The 16057-nt window shown below is 41.7% G+C and overlaps 1 protein-coding gene across 3 annotated transcripts in view; it reads left to right on the top strand.

Annotated features, from left to right (window-relative positions):
- Positions 1-16057, top strand: part of LOC135518025 (sarcoplasmic/endoplasmic reticulum calcium ATPase 2-like) — a 47719-nt gene that overhangs the window by 11798 nt on the left and 19864 nt on the right. For all 3 annotated transcript variants that reach the window (XR_010452106.1, XM_064942849.1, XM_064942850.1), the window contains exons 5-6: positions 2430-2568; positions 14735-14815. Coding sequence is in view for 2 of the 3 variants with exons in the window: in XM_064942849.1 (XP_064798921.1) it covers positions 2430-2568; positions 14735-14815 (220 nt within the window). In the remaining variant the exon portion in view is untranslated. The remainder of the gene's footprint in view (positions 1-2429; positions 2569-14734; positions 14816-16057) is intronic.

The following is a 16057-nucleotide window of genomic DNA, read 5'->3' on the forward strand; positions in this document are numbered from 1 at the left end:
GGGCAAAGATGAACAGAGCTAATTACAGAGAGATTCTTGATGGAAAAACCTGCTCAGGACCTCAGACTGAGGGCGAAGGTTCACCTTCCAACAGAACAACACCCCTAAGCACACAGCCAAGATAATGCAGGAGTGGCTTTGGGACAAGTCTCTGAATATTCTTTGAGTGGCCCAGCCAGAGCCCGGACTTTAACTCGATTGAACATCTCTGGAGAGACCTGAAAATAGCTGTGCCTTGTGAAAGGCTACCCAAAACGTTTGACCCAAGTTAAACAATTTAAAGGTGCTACCAAATAATAATTGAGTGTATGTAAACTTCTGACCCACTGGGAATGTGATTAAAGAAATAAAAGCTGAAATAATTTTCTCTATTTTTCCTGACATTTCACATTCTTGAAATAGTGGTGATCCTAACTGACCTAAAATTGATTTTTTTTTTCTAGGATTTAATGTCAGGAGTTGTGAAACTGAGTTTAACCAAATACATTTAAGGTGTATGTAAACTTCTGACTTCAACTGTAAATGTTCTATTTCTTTTTTTTAAATATACGTTTGCAAACATTTCTAAACCTGTTTTTGCTTTGTCATTTTGGGGTTTTGTGTGTAGATTGGGTGGGGGAGGAAACAACAATTTAATACATTTTAGAATAAGGCTGTAGCTTACCAATGTGAAATCAAGTTTCAGCAGTCCCTTAATCAGTTGGTGTGTGTTCTCCGATTATGACCAGGCCCCAAAAAATTACCAGAGCGATGGGTATTTTTATAGCTGCGGATATGCGCCCGTTCTTGGTGGTTGAGAATGGGGTGTTTCGGCACCTCAAATGCCGAGCAACATTACAAATTTCGCCCTCTTTCACCCATTTCAGCAAAAGGGTAGTACCTGCTCTATATAAGCAAGCTAAATCTGAAGTCAATGAATTGGCCAATGCACTGTGTTGTGCTGACTTCAGATGGATGGACTTTCAGTGCTACAGAGAGCTACTTAGTGATAGCCCATCACATTACCCCGGAATGGGACATGAGAAGTACTATGCTACTGATGCCCCCTTTATGAGAGTCACACGTGCCATTTTTTTTTTCTTTGTAAGAAATTGTAGCATAGGCCTATGCAATGTTTACATTGATTTTACACACATATTGCTCTTTATTTTTGTGTTGCTTGATCGTGTTTTAATTTTAGAGAAGACTAAGTGTGGTTTACGTGTGTTTTACCTCTGCGGAATCCCCTGGGGCTGTTGTCTCTGGTCCCTAACTCCTCGATCATCTCTCGGGCCTTCTGCTGCACCTCACTGCTCCCAAAGACTTACACCTCACCTCGTAGTCCCCCTTGTTGATCTACAACACTCACACAGGGAGGTTACCTCTACGGGGGGGGTTTTGATTAGGTGTAGTGTTGAAAATACATTTTTTTTTAAATCTAACATGCTACTGCTGCTTCTAAGCAAATGCAATGTCTAACGTTAAGTTCATTTACTCTAGCATGCCATATTCAGTTAAATTAGGCTAGCGATGGTAGTTGTGGAGACTGGTAGTTGGGACATAAATTATATGCTCTGAAGTTTGTAAGACGAGCCGTTATCTGTCAGGTTTTTTGCCATTGTTTAAGCAAACGCAGCTTGTCTGGGGACGTTGGAGGTTATAGTGACGAACATGTTCAGAATACCTTTTGAATTCTTCTCAGTCTTTGACCAAACTACTTCAATACATGCGCCTTGGACCAATCAATGCCCACAACGGTTATCACGGCAACTGTTAACAACCTACAACACTTTCCCTGTAGCCTGTATTTTTAATGGAGATGTTGTCCGTGTTCCCATCCAATGAGGCCAGCGGGTGTGCCCTGTCCAGAGTGCTGCCAGGCTGGCTGCTTGTGACGGTACCTCTGGGATTAATCCCACAGGGAGGGAAATGTCAGCAGATCGCTGGTAGTTGATTGGGGGTTGGCGAGACGGAGGGTTTAATTGTGGTACACTGTGCTCCAGTCCTCAGCTATATCTGATGGCATACTGACTGTGACGTTAAACATACAAGATGTTAAAAATATAAGTCCATTGAATTCCCAGGGTTGACTGAGCCAGGAATGTATTGTTTCCTTAAATCTGAAATTGAGCCCTTTTTAAGTGTAATGGCTGTATTTTCATTTGATTCTATTGTTTGTTTTCTCTTTGGCGTGTGATGAGATCAACAGATCAGCGTTGTAAAAACGATGGTATTTCTGGCTATTACAATGTCCAATTATTTGTTGTTGGATACACTTCTCGTTGGGTTTGCTTCCTTTCCCAGCTTAAGGGTCACTGGTCAAGTGATCATTCTCATTCTTTAACCATCTCTAAATGCTCTTTGTGTGGGATCTGGTCGTCAACCCACATGTGAAGCTTACATTTATCTCTGAAAAATATTGATTTAATCTGATTGCTTTTGTCTTACAGGAGCGAAATGCAGAGAATGCTATTGAAGCGCTCAAAGAGTACGAGCCGGAGATGGGAAAGGTGTACCGGCAGGACAGGAAGAGTGTGCAGAGGATCAAGTCCAAGGACCTTGTACCAGGGGACATCGTGGAGGTGGCCGGTAAGATGCTTAGAGCGTTGGGCCAGTAACTGGAAGGTTGCTGGTTTGAATTCCCGAGCTGACAAGGTAAAACTCTGTCAATCTGCCCCTGAGCAAGGCAGTTAACCCACTGTTCCCCAGGCACCGAAGACGTGGATGTCGAATTATGGCAGCCTCCCGCACCTCTGATTCAGAGTGTTTGGGTTAAATCGAAGACACATTTCAGTTGAAGGCATTCCGTTGTGCAACTGATTAGGTATCTCCCTTTCTAATACACTGAGCATCCGGCCCACCAGCCGATTTTAGGCAGGTGGTGTTGTAGTATTTTTAGGTTTAAGTAAACACTCCAGGCCAGACTTAAACAACAACTGGAGCCTAAACGTTTGCCCACCCCTGCTCCATCCCAGTGATGCATGTCTGCTTAGCTTTGATGACCCAGTGTTGTGTGATCACAGAATATTGTTTCAGAGTGCAGGTGTCAGTTTATTAGGGATGTATATCTTTCCCTTTAAAGACAATTCAATACGTATCTAGATACAGGGATGATACGTTTTTAGCTTGGTTAGAGTATTAATTGATACGATTTGATGCAGTAACATTTGTTGCATAAACATTCATTTTCCATTCTAAATTCAGATCTACTGCTGTTAAGCTCATGAACTGGGCGATATGGCCAAAATATTATATCATGGTATTTATAAAAAATAAAATAAAAAGATGGTGTTTTTAGTTTTTTAATATTTAATATTTACATTTGCTTTATGTGTAATGAGTGATCCAAGGGTGATAACATATATATGTGTGTGTGTGTGATTTCAATGTCTTTCTCCATTCTTGTTGTTTTATGCTGTTCAATTCAACTTCAACCAAAACAAATTTCAGCACTTTTATAATTTCTGCATTTCCTGCATTCAATTGCAGTGGTGGAAAAAGTACCCAACCGTCATACTTGAGTCAAGTAAAGATGCGTTTATAAAGAATGACTCAAGTAAGTCACCAAGTAAAATACAAATTAAGATTAACTCTAAAAGTATTTGGTTTTAAATATACGTAAGTATTAAAAGTAAAAGTATAAATCATTTCAAATTCCTTTTATTAAGGAAAGGAACCATTTGGCACCATTTTATGTATTTTTCTATGTTAATTTACTGATAGCCAGGGGCATCTCCAACACTCAGACATAAACACAAATGCTTTGTTTGTAAATTGAGTCCTCCAGATCAGAGGCAGTAGATGACCAGGGATGTTCTCTTGATAAGTGCATGAATTGGACCATTTTCCTGTCCTGCGAATTAAAATGCCAGGGAGAAGTTATTGTGACAGGGTAGGAACTAAAGTGTTGATACGCGTTTCCTAGGGGACCCTATAAGCTTTGACTACTTTGCATGTTTTCTCTTAGCTACTTCATGTAGCTAACATATTCTTGCTTTGCATATTCCTCTTTGATTTAGAAGATACTGTTGCACAAACAGGATGCTGATTTTTTTTAGGTCCACACTTTTGCTCTTACTCAGTACATCTATTAGCTAGCTAGCTATTAGCATTAGCGGCTAACAATTAGTCTCAAGATTTATAGCAACTTTCTAAGAAAAGAAACTAGATGTTTGCTGATGTAAGAAACACAAACTTAGTGTCATTATAGAATGCTAGTGGATTTATATTAGGACGCAAAGTGAAAACAGCATTGTCATCAACATTGTTGCATGTGCTACATTGACCATGCAGACTGAAGTGTCTGAAGTGAAGTGCCTCCTGGTTGAGGGAACATCAAATGTACTATTTGAGTGACATGGGGCGTGGATAGGTCTGTGTGGAAAGTGGCACGGAGAGAGATGACTCAAGTAGCAAAGTAAACTATAAAGAATGACATTACACATGGCGTATCACATTTAACAAACCAAACATACAAATACCGGTATAGAAGGTAAAGTAAAAACCCAAACCGGTCCCTGCATCAATACTGGTATATTATAAAATACGTTATACCGCCCAGCCCTACTCTGAGACCTGTTTGTGTGTAAATTATGTATGTCTATGGTGTATGTACAGTAGTAGCCATAAGTTTTGAGAATGACACAAATATTAATTTAAGGTGTGCTGCCTCAGTGTCTTCCGATATTTTTGTCAGATGTTACTATGGAATACTGAAGCATTTCATAAGTGTCAGGCTTTTATTTACATGAAGTTGATGCAACGAGTAAATATTTGCAGTGTTGACCCTTCTTTTTCAAGACCTCTGCAATCCACCCTGGCATGCTGTCAATTAACTTCTGGGCCACTTGTCCCGAAGCCACTCCTGCATTGTCTTGGCTGTGTGCTTAGGGTTGTTGTCCTGTTGGAAGGTGAACTTTCACCCCAGTCTGAGGTCCTGAGCCCTCTGGAGCAGGTTTTCATCATGGATCTCTTTGTACTTTGCTCTGTTCATCTTTAGTTCTCCTAGGCCCTGCCTCTGAAAAACATCCCCCAGCATGATGCTGCGACCACCATGCTTCACCATAGGGATGGTGTCAGGTTTCCTCCAGATGTAACGCTTGGCATTCAGAGAATCTTGTTTCTCATGGCCTAGGGGTCCTTTAGGTGCCTGTTCATTTTACTAATAAAGCCTAATAAGCCGTTGTAGAATTGAGTGCTGAAGGTGCTGCGCAGTTAGTTGTGCAAGATCAGGAACAGGCCACCTACCTCGTGTTGGTCAGCGTGCGAAGCTGGGCACAGTACGCAGTTTGACTAATCTATTGCCTGGGGTTGTTCGGGATACAGAATTGCTTGTAGATCAATGACTGTCAACCCAGTTTCATGCTGTTCGACATTGATGGAGAGGATGCATCAGTTACAAAAGATTAGAGGCCTTTTCAGAAAGAATTTAATGTAAGCAGCAAAAAAATGTGGACCGGTGCATGACCCGCGGAACGATGCACTTGTATCTTACACATCGGTACCAGATTCAAATGTTTATCAGTGAATCGTTACATCCCTACCGTTTTTATAGGTGTGGTTCATATGCATGTGTTCATTTTTTATTTTTTTTGTGCACATCCATGTTCCTTCATGTAAGGAGAGCGATCAAAGCTTTGCTCTCCCCAGTCGTCTCCCTGTCAAGCTAAACCAGAAGAGAGAACACCGCCTGACATTTGCTTTGCTAATTGATTTACAGAAACTTTCACTGCCATTGATGTACCCCTACACTATTTGGTCATGGCTGGTGAATGTTGTTTCAAAGTCTGGTTTAGACAACTTAGATGAGCCATACCTTTTATAGAGTTGGACTGTTCATTGGAATTAAGTTGAAATGTCAGTCCTGAGTTGAACCCTTTTTTGTTTGCTTCATCACTGCAATGCTCTACACTTGTCAGACTCCCCCAACAAAGAATCCTCTCCATGTAAAACTGGCAACTGTTCAGCCCGCTCTGTCTGCCCCTCTCTCTCATATGGAAATGGCACTGGAGGAGGTTGTTTGAATGTGAACTCCACCCATGCTGTTGTAAAATCTACCTGTACAGTCACCTGGCTGCAGTGGGACAGGTAGGCTCTGCTAAAAGGGCAAGTAATTTGCCTTAGCAGGCTCTCATCAACAGTGTTTGAGATGTAGATGAGTCTCTCACCCAACTCATACATCCGTTCTGCTTAACACTGCTCATCTCCCTGACCAATACAATAGTGGCACCAGGTGAGTGGAGTTGCCTGTTACATAAGACCTTGAGAGCTGTAAACGGATTGAGGGTCATATGAAATTAGTCTCTGTGTGGGTGGGGGGTGATTTCTAGGACATGGGGATTGCATATTGGATTAGAATAGGGTTACAGTGAAACCAGAATACTGTGGCCTCAAACTCCATGTCCCCTCAGGCTCTTGGCATCCACAACTCTTTCCCACGACTTACTTCCTCTTGTCATCCGGACCCAGCCTCCCCAGATTGGCTTTTCTCCTTCAGCTTCAACCAATTCATGGCCTGTCCCCTTTTACTCTCCTTGTCTTGTTCTCTCTGTCACCCAGCGTCCTAGAAAATTACTTTTCTTTCTCTCTGCTTTTCAAGGAAAGGTTGGAGGTGGTTGAGGGGGTTTGCCTATTACTTAAGACGCCTTTTCCCAGGAAGTCAAATGAAGGGCTTTAGTTAACCCCTCACACTGCAATTCCAGAGTAACAAGAGTAACTACATACCAGTAAGGCAGAATATGTGGATGTTTGTGCGGTGAATAAGGAAAGGAGTTGATGCATGATATGAATGCTATGCCGCTAAGTAGCATCTGTGTTATATCCTGACCCAGAGTCCCTAGAGCTGCCAAAGAGGAATCTTAAGTCTTGTCAAGAGTAAGGGTTTAAACAGAGTTCTGCAGTGTGTGTACATCGGTGACCGTTTGTTATCTCGTGAATATCCCACCTTTTGGCTTTATCTAAGCAGAGCGCACAATGTTCAGTCCTTCCGCCTAAACCCCCCCCGAAGAGTGAGTCAGAGCTGACAGGCTGGGCTGGAGCTGCTGTCTCCACCTTTCTGGAGCCCAGTGACATTGGAGGTCTACCGGCAAGATTATACCATCTACCTACCGAGAGTGAGAGCCTGGGCTAAGCAGCTGTCAAGACTAGGTTTAGCTTAGTGTTGCTGCTTACAGTGGCATTCTCAGGCACTCTGCAAAAGGTTGCTTTCTATATATATATTCCCTCCTTCTCCTCCCTCGTTTTTCTATTCACCCACAGTTGGCTATGAGTATCAAGGATTCTGTGTTGTAAAACGTTGGAACATCGGCAGTAATTCATCTTTCACCACCTCTCCTCCCAATACATTTTTTTCTTCCAACTGAGCTGACCACCATCACCTCCCACCTTGCCATGGCAATAACCCTGACCTCTTGGAGCAACAACATCCTGTATATAGGAGTCAAACAGGAATGGCCTTTCTCTTGGTCTCTGTGTGGCTGGCTCACTTTGGTCTGCATGTGTGACCCAGTTTTAGTGAGTTGGACCACCGCAGGCTCTGGCTTTGTGGTCTTGTTGCCTTCTACAACATACCACCACCATGGCAGTGCTGGCAAGGTGGTCCAAGGGGCATAGACAGGATCTAATGTTTACAAAGGGCACAATTTGATCAGATAAATCATTAGCGAACTTTCCTTGCAATTTCCTTTTATGTGTTTAGGCTTTTGTCCTCAAGCGATCTGTTTAACTCTACCCCATCCATCTTTCCCTCTTCTCATTCTCATCTGGCTCTCTTCATCCTCCCTTTTCTGTTTTTCCATTTTTATTTCTTCATTACACAACTGAGACTGTCTGATTTTATTAGGTCATGGATGTAAGTTAACACAGCATGCTGTGTATCTCCAGCTCTTTGTTTTATGTACCTTGGGTTTGATGATGGCTCTTTTCTCTTTCCATTCATGAGAATAGCAGGTGGTTCCCTAGGGACTTTGACTGCTTGAAACGACCTGGAAACTTTGTGCCTACGTGCAACCTCGCCAAAGAGCTGTAGGTGCTAAATCAAACCTCCCTGGCCACTGAGGAGTCATGGGCTTGCGAGTGGTGGTGCCACTACTCTCCTTAAGTAGGCGATAATAGGCTACACGAGGAGTTTGCAACCTGTCTCATGTGAAATTGCTATTTATTTACCATTTCTACCGATCTGCATGCCAGTTCTGATTTTCATATGCACATTTCCATTAAACGGTTTCATTTAATTTATAATGTCTTCATATCTCAATTGTTGTCATGTGGTTAATTACAATTCTATCCAAATCTAAATGAAAATGATACTTTTTAGGTTTATCTTCTATTGCCAAGTATTTAAAAATGGTCGACATAAAGCCAACAAATAAAAACATTGCAGCCTGCAGGTAGAAAATATCCTATAAATCACATGGCCTGTCTGCATCGAACTTGAAACATTGTACCAACTTTTAACTTGGGTCAGGCCTGAAGCTTGCACTAGCGAACTTGCAGCATTGTATAACATTCTGGGCCTTCACTTTCCCTCACCATTGAGCTCAGGACAGACACAGCTGTAGGCTATTTGCGCACGGGATAAGAAGCTTGGGCAGAAGCTCACTGGCGCTTATTACCGGCACCTCAAATGTTCTGCTTGAGCGCCTGTTCCTCTTTATAGAATATTCTTTTAAGTATTGTGGAGCTCCTGCACCTAAATACAAACAGTACCAGCACCCAAAATGAGTACTGTTACCTATTTCAGTCCATGTCAAGCACTGATAAGAAGAAATCAGGTAGGCCTATTTTATGTTTCCACTGGGCCAGAGCATGACATTTTTCCCTTTCACGCTGAGTGGTTATCGAAAGGGAGAGAGCTGAGACGATTTTTCAGCTACATTGATGAACTATTGTAATTCTCAATGGATGTAAAAACAGACTTTGTTTGCTTGCTGTTCGAGGTGAAGAAAAAATTACTTTGAGACGCTCCCCAAATGGGCACATTTGTATGCCTACATTTCTGCACAGGCCAGGTAGGCTATAGGCCTACTTCTATGCGTGCGGGTCTTTACTCAGTATTAGCAGGAGCAAAGTAACAAACATTGTAGATGAGAAATTATAGGAATTAATGGTAAATGTACAACTGGTGATATATGTATTGATGAATTGATATACACTAAGAATCCAACGCAAATAATTCACTCAATGAAGTTATGAAACAAGGAATGTGCTCAAATTGTTGGGAGAGGATGCATATTCTACAGAGAGAAGTACAATTTGCATCTGGGCACATGGTCATTTTGACTTCTGCAATGGCCATGCAGCATTTACAGTGATATGGCCTCAGCAGAAGTCAGGGCATTCATACTTCTTGCGCATCGCAGAGCAGTGCAGAGTTGTTGTCAAGGAAGTGCGCTTGTGTTTTATACAGGATGTACTGCCCCCACCTACCATCAACAAATAAAAAATGCTGAGCTATACAGAGCCCCCCGCGTTGTTAAATTTGGGAGGCGCTTGGTGATGCATAGGTTTGATTTGGACTCTGCATGACTCTGGAGGCTCCGCAATTGCATCACAACCTCCATATGGCGCCTCCAACCACATTTTCAGATCAAGCATAAATGGGCTTTTAGTCTAGGGCACCCAATGGATGAGTTCACTGAGGTGTGCATGCATACGGTACCAGTCAAAAGTTTGGACACCTTCTCATTCCAGGGATTGTCTTCATTTTTACTATTTTCTACATTGTAGAATAATAGTGAAGGCATCAAAACTATGAAATAACACATGGAATCATGTAGTAACCAATAAAGTACTAAACTAATCAAAATATTTGATAGATTCTTCAAAGCAGCCACTCTTTGCCTTGATGACAGCTTTGCACACTCTTGGCATTCTCTCAACCAGCTTCATGAGGAATTCTTTTCCAACAGTCTTGAAGGAGTTGCAACATATGTTGAGCACTTGTTGGCTCCTTTTCCTTCACTCTGCAGTCCAACTCATCCCAAACAATCTCAATTGGGTTGAGGTCGGGTGATTTATGGAGACCAGGTCATCTGACGCAGCACTCATCACTCTCCTTGGTTAAATAGCCCTCACACAGCCTGGATGTGTGTTTTGGGTCATTGTCCTGTTAGAAAAACAAATAACATACCCACTAAGCGCAAACTAGATGGGATGGCGTATCGCTGCAAAATGCTATGGTAGCCGTGCTGGTTAAGTGTGCCTTGAATTCTAAATAAATCCGTGTCAAAGCAAAGCACCCCCACACTCCTCTGCGTAACAAAGACACGGAGGTTGGAACAAAAAATCTCAAATTTGGACTCCAGACCAAAGGACATATTTCCACCGGTCTAGTGTTCATTGCTCGTGTTTCTTGGCCCAAGCAAGTCTCTTATTGGTGTCCTTTTAGTAGTGGTTTCTTTGCAGCAAATTGACAATGAAAGCCTGATTTACGCAGTCTGCTCTGAACAGTTGATGTTGAGGTGTTTGTTACTTGAACTCTGAAGCCTTTTTTTGGGCTGCCATCTCAGGTGCAGTTATCTCAAATGAACTTATCCTCTGCAGAAGAGGTAACTCTGGGTCTTCCTTTCTTGTGGCTGTCCTCATGAGAGCCAAAGCGCTTATAGTTTTTGCGACTGCACTTGAAGAAACGTTCAACGTTCTTAAAGTTCCGTATTGACTGACCTTCATGTCTTGAAGTAATAATGGACTGTCGTTTCTCTTTGCTTATTTGAGCTATTTTTTTACATAATATGGACTTGGTCTTTTACCAAATAGGGCTATCTTCTGTATCCCACCCGTATCTTGTCACAACGACTAATTGACTCAAATGCATTAAGAAGGAAAGAAATTCCACAAAATAACTTTTTAATAAAGCACACCTGTTAATTGAAATGCATTCCAGGTGACTACCTCATGAAGCTGGTTGAGAGAATTCCAATAGTGTGCAAAGCTGTCATCAAGACAGTGTGGCTACTTTGAAGAATCTCACATTTTTAACTTTTTTGGTTACTAGATTCCATATGTGTTTATTTCATAGTTTTGATGTCTTCACTACTCTACAATGTAGAAAATAGTTTAAAAAAAATGAAAACACTTGAATGAGTTGGTGTCCCGACTTTTGACTGTTCCTGCTCGACTAAAACAGCCTAACCAAACAATGACCAGTCGATTAATTGGGGTCAGCCCTAGACTAATGACACGAATAGGGCTGTGTCTTTCCTCAATAACTTTATCTATGGAGTTATTCATAAATGCCCTTAATTTCTTTCATTGAGCTTTGGTTTTTGGATTCACCATTGATAGCAACGATCCTGTCAAAGACATGCTGTTAGGCTACTTGATGATCAGCTTGTCGAATGAAGACCTATTCTTACAAGTGCTCTGCTCTCATTGTATTCAAAAGTATGTTACCCTACTCCATGACCCTTTTGTGTATTGGGAACGTCGTTCGCTATTAGCTAGTTTTGTTTAGGGGCACTTTGACTGACTTCATAAATTTGTCCACAGGGGGCTTGGGAAAACTTTTGTCATTGTATTTCTTCTTTTGATCTACCCTCATCTCGCTCCCTCCTTTCTCTCCTACCAATTCATCCTTCAATCTCCCATCGATTTTTATCTGCACTGAACAAAAATATAAATGCAACATGTAAAGTGTTTGTTTTCTGAGCTGAAATAAAAGATCCCAGAAATGTTTCCGTATACACAAGTTATTTCTCAAAAGATTTGTGCACATTTGTTTACATCCCTGTTAGTGAGCATTTCCCCCATGCCAAGACAATTCATCCACCTGACAGGTGTGGCATATCAAGAAGCTGATTAAATGCATGATCATTACACAGGTGCACTTTGTGCTGGGGACAAAAGGCCACTAAAATGTGCAGTTGTCACATAGCACAATGCCACAGATGTCTCAAGTTGAGCGTGCAATTGACATGCTGACTGCAGGAATGTCCACCAGAGCTGTTGCTAGAGGATTTAATGTTAATTTCTCTACCAATTAGCGACCTCCAATGTTTTAGAGCAGCGTTTCCCAAACTTGCTCCTGGGGACCCCAAGGGTGCACATTTAGTTTTTTTGTGCTAGCACTACACAGCTGTTTCAAATAAGGGTATTCCACAGGCCACAATCAACAGCCTGGTCAACTCCGTGAAGGAGATGTCGCACTGCATGAGGCAAATGGTGGTCACACCAAATACTGACTGGTTGTCTGATCCACACCCCTACCTTCTTTTAAGGGATCTTTGACTAACCATGCATATGTATTCCCAGACATGTCACATCTATAGATTAGGACCTAATGACTTTTTCAATTGACTGATTTCCTTACGAACCATAACGTTGTGTATTATTTTTGTTCAGTATAGTTTGAAACCTGGCGGGTGGCAATGAAGTTTTGACAGCCACCTAGGATGAAGATGATAGCGCTCCATTCAAAACTTTACAGCTGAAGTTTGTACATTTTAAGGCTGGGGTTTTATCAGAATGTTTATAGGGATGAAGCTAGAAATAGGTAGCTGCTCTTCAAGTGTTTTATGGACTCCCTAGCCTCTTGTCCCTATGGTGGCGCTATAGTGAGTTTCTTGTGTATAGAGACAGTGCTGGCTAGGTGGCCTCCCCTGTTCCATGAGGGCCATAGCAGAGACTCTTGCCCAGCAGTGTTCACATCTAAACCCCCCCCACTACTGCACTGTATAACTGATCAAAATAGTTTTCCCATTTTTGGATATGCCTTTTGCAGGTCTCATGCAATTCGCCTGTCCCCCCCCCCCTCCTCCTAGCACTGAGGAGGGCCAAGGGTCTGTTTACATGTCTGTCAGAACTCTGTCCTCTGGAGAAGGAATTTGTCAGGGGCTCTTGTTTGTACAGTAGGCCTTTTTTGTTGTCTGTCTATATAAAGTAGTTTATATTCTGTAAAATTACATCAAAAGAACAAGCCCTTTTTAAATTCTGCTTTCTTAATCAACCTGCCTGAAGCAATTTATCAATATAATTTGGTATTCCTGTGTTCTTTCAGGCCGACAGTAGGATACGCTGATACCCTCTCAGCCATAGCTAATAAATGTGAAGATCCTTTAATGAGCTCTTGTGACTGTCCCATTCAGTGGTGTGAAGAGTATTTTGGAATTTAAGTTTGACTTTTGTTTTACAAGCAATTACCAAAGCCCTGTGAATGGAAATAATGACCTACCTTTTATTTTTGTCCCGCGCACTAGTTTAATGGAACATTAATATTGTTTTACATATCATTTTCTCTCTGCTGTTATCCAGTTTTATTTTTCACAAGCCTACATTCTGCACATTTGAGTGAGCCAGTGTGTGTGTGTCTGGAGAGTTGAACATCCCCTGTGAACAGCATTAGTTTTGACCCTCTTGCTCATGAAGGAACTAATTGAGTTTGATAAAGCTGTTCTGTCTTCAGAGGTTTGGACAGCATATTTCACTAACATTTTGAACATCTCATGACTCAATTTTGCCTTCAATATGCCCCATCCTCATGCACCTTATGCCTAATTTGTTTAGATGTTTTGTGCTTAATCTGTGAGCTACAGGTTAGAATGTAGTTTATTTACTGATGTTATCCTCCTTCAGTATAATCCACTCAACTCAGACCTGCTCTAGTTGTACTTAAAGGAAATGTTCACCCATGTTGAATGTTTTATATTGTTTTTGTGCGTCTGTGTGATCTATCGATTCCCTGGGTCATTTCATGGTGTAATGTGTATCTGAGTTATTGGCGTTCAAGCAGGCAGGAAGCCGGCCAGTATGACGTAGCACTGTGATAAAGTCGCTGTCACTACACAAAGTTTAATAGGAATACGACTTTTAGACAGCAAAACGTCTGTCATACATCTCAGATTTCAATGCAGGCAGGATGTCATAACTTGGAAGGGTGTCTTCTCTCGAATGAGCCATTCATCATATTTTTGCGATATTCCTAACCTCGTTAAATTAAATAACACGTTTCTCGGAGGGTCAAGCACATTTTTCATTTGTCTGCCTCGTTGGTCCTGGGTGCATTGCAGTTGCCAGAGATAATATAGAAAGGACATAGGAATCCAATGAATGAAGAAACGTACAACTCCCCAGCCAGCAGACTGTCAACCAATCGGGTTCACGTTGTCATTCTGCATCACGCGGTTGCTAAGCCATCGTCACACAATCCCTTCTCAAAGTCAGCGTAAATGTCGAAACGTGCCTGTTTTTCTAGGAAGTGGGTAATGTCAGGATTCCAAAGCTATACGATAATCCAGATAGCAAGTACATTTTCTCACACCTTGGAAAAGAGTTGCAATGTTGTACTCCTTGTTGAGGCTCAACATGCACTGTGCGGCCCTTTTTTTGTGTGACTAGCATGGGAAACGTTTCCCATCTCAAGTATATCTGCTGTTGCGAATGTCAGACTCCACTCTTTGAGGCAAATCGATCTGCAGGTTGAACATGGTGAGATTGTAGACTCCTAAATTAAGTGCAGTTTGTTTTGGTGATTTTTATCTACTTTATATTCTGATATTGCCTTATGTATTATTGTGTGTTGCTTTGTTTGCTTGCTAGCACATAGAGAGCATTGCATTGCTTTTTGTAGTCGCAAGAGATGTCACAACAATTTTCCATGTTGCTACCAACTTTATTATAATGCCAAAATGAAACATTTGTTCACAGAAGTTATCGTTTTCACATAAGTGTTATTTAACAATGTAAATTAAAAGAAATGTGTGTTTTAGGGTGTATTTTTCCTTTAATGGTCTCCCTCCATTTTGTTTGTTTTTCTCCACAGTTGGCGATAAAGTTCCTGCAGATATTCGACTTACCTCCATCAAATCCACAACCCTGAGGGTGGACCAGTCCATTCTGACAGGTGAGATCGAGGCTTTGGCCTTGTTTCTTATCAGTCTATGTATTTCTCATGTTATACATGATACACTACATGACAGTATGTGGACACCTGTTTGTCGAACATCTCATTCCAGATTGATGGGCATTAATATGGAGTTGGTCCCCCTTTGCTGCTATAACAGCCTAAACTCTACTGGGAATGCATTTCACTAGATGCTGTAACATTGCTGCAGTTACTTGCTTACATTCAGCTGCAAGAGTGTTAGTGAGGTCTGGCACTGATATTGGGCGTTTAGGCCTGGCTCGCAGTTGGCGTTCCAATTCATCCCAAAGGTGTTATATGAGGTTGTGGTCAGGGCTCTGCAGGCCAATCAAGTTCTTCCATACTGATTTCAACAAACCATTTCTTTATGGACCTCGCTTTGTGCACAGGGGCATTGCCATTCTGAAACCGGAAAGGCCTTCCCCAAACTGTTGCCACAAAGTTGGAAACACAGAATTGTCTAGAATGTCATTGTATGCTGTAGTGCTAAGAAACCATGAAAAACAGCCCCAGACCATTATTCTTCCTCCACCAAACTTTACAGTTGGCACTATGCATGCCACTTCGCGGCTGAGCCGTTGTTGCTCCTAGATGTTTCCACTTCACAATAACAGCACTTTGTTCTGACGGTACCACGTTGAATGTCACAACTCTTCAGTAAGGCCATTCTCCTGACAATCTTTGTCTATGGAGATTGCTCTGTGCTCAATTTTATACACCTGTCAACAATGGTGTGGCTGAAATACCCCAATCCACTAATTGGAAGGGGTGTCCTCTAGAGGTCGACCGATTTTAATCGGAATGGCCGATTTTAATTAGGGCCGATTTTCAAGTTTCATAACAATCGGAAATCGGGATGTTTTGACGCAGATTAGGATATTTAAAATATATTTTTTTACAACTTTATTTAACGGGGCAAGTCAGTTAAGAACACAATCTTATTTGTTCAGTGGCAGAACGACAGATTTTTACCTTGTCAGCTCAGGGATTCAATCTTGCAACCTTACGGTTAACTAGTCCAACGCTCTAACCACCTGCTTCACGAGGAGCCTGCCTGTTACCCGAATGCAGTAGAAGCCAAGGTAAGTTTCTAGCTAGCATTAAACGTATCTTATAAAAAACAATAAATCATAATCACTAGTTATAACTACACATGGTTGATGATATTAATAGTTTATCTAGCGTGTCCTGCGTTGCATATAATCGATGCAGTGCGCATTC

Source organism: Oncorhynchus masou, chromosome 28, assembly GCF_036934945.1.
Source record: "Oncorhynchus masou masou isolate Uvic2021 chromosome 28, UVic_Omas_1.1, whole genome shotgun sequence".
Taxonomy (NCBI): Eukaryota; Metazoa; Chordata; class Actinopteri; order Salmoniformes; family Salmonidae; genus Oncorhynchus; species Oncorhynchus masou.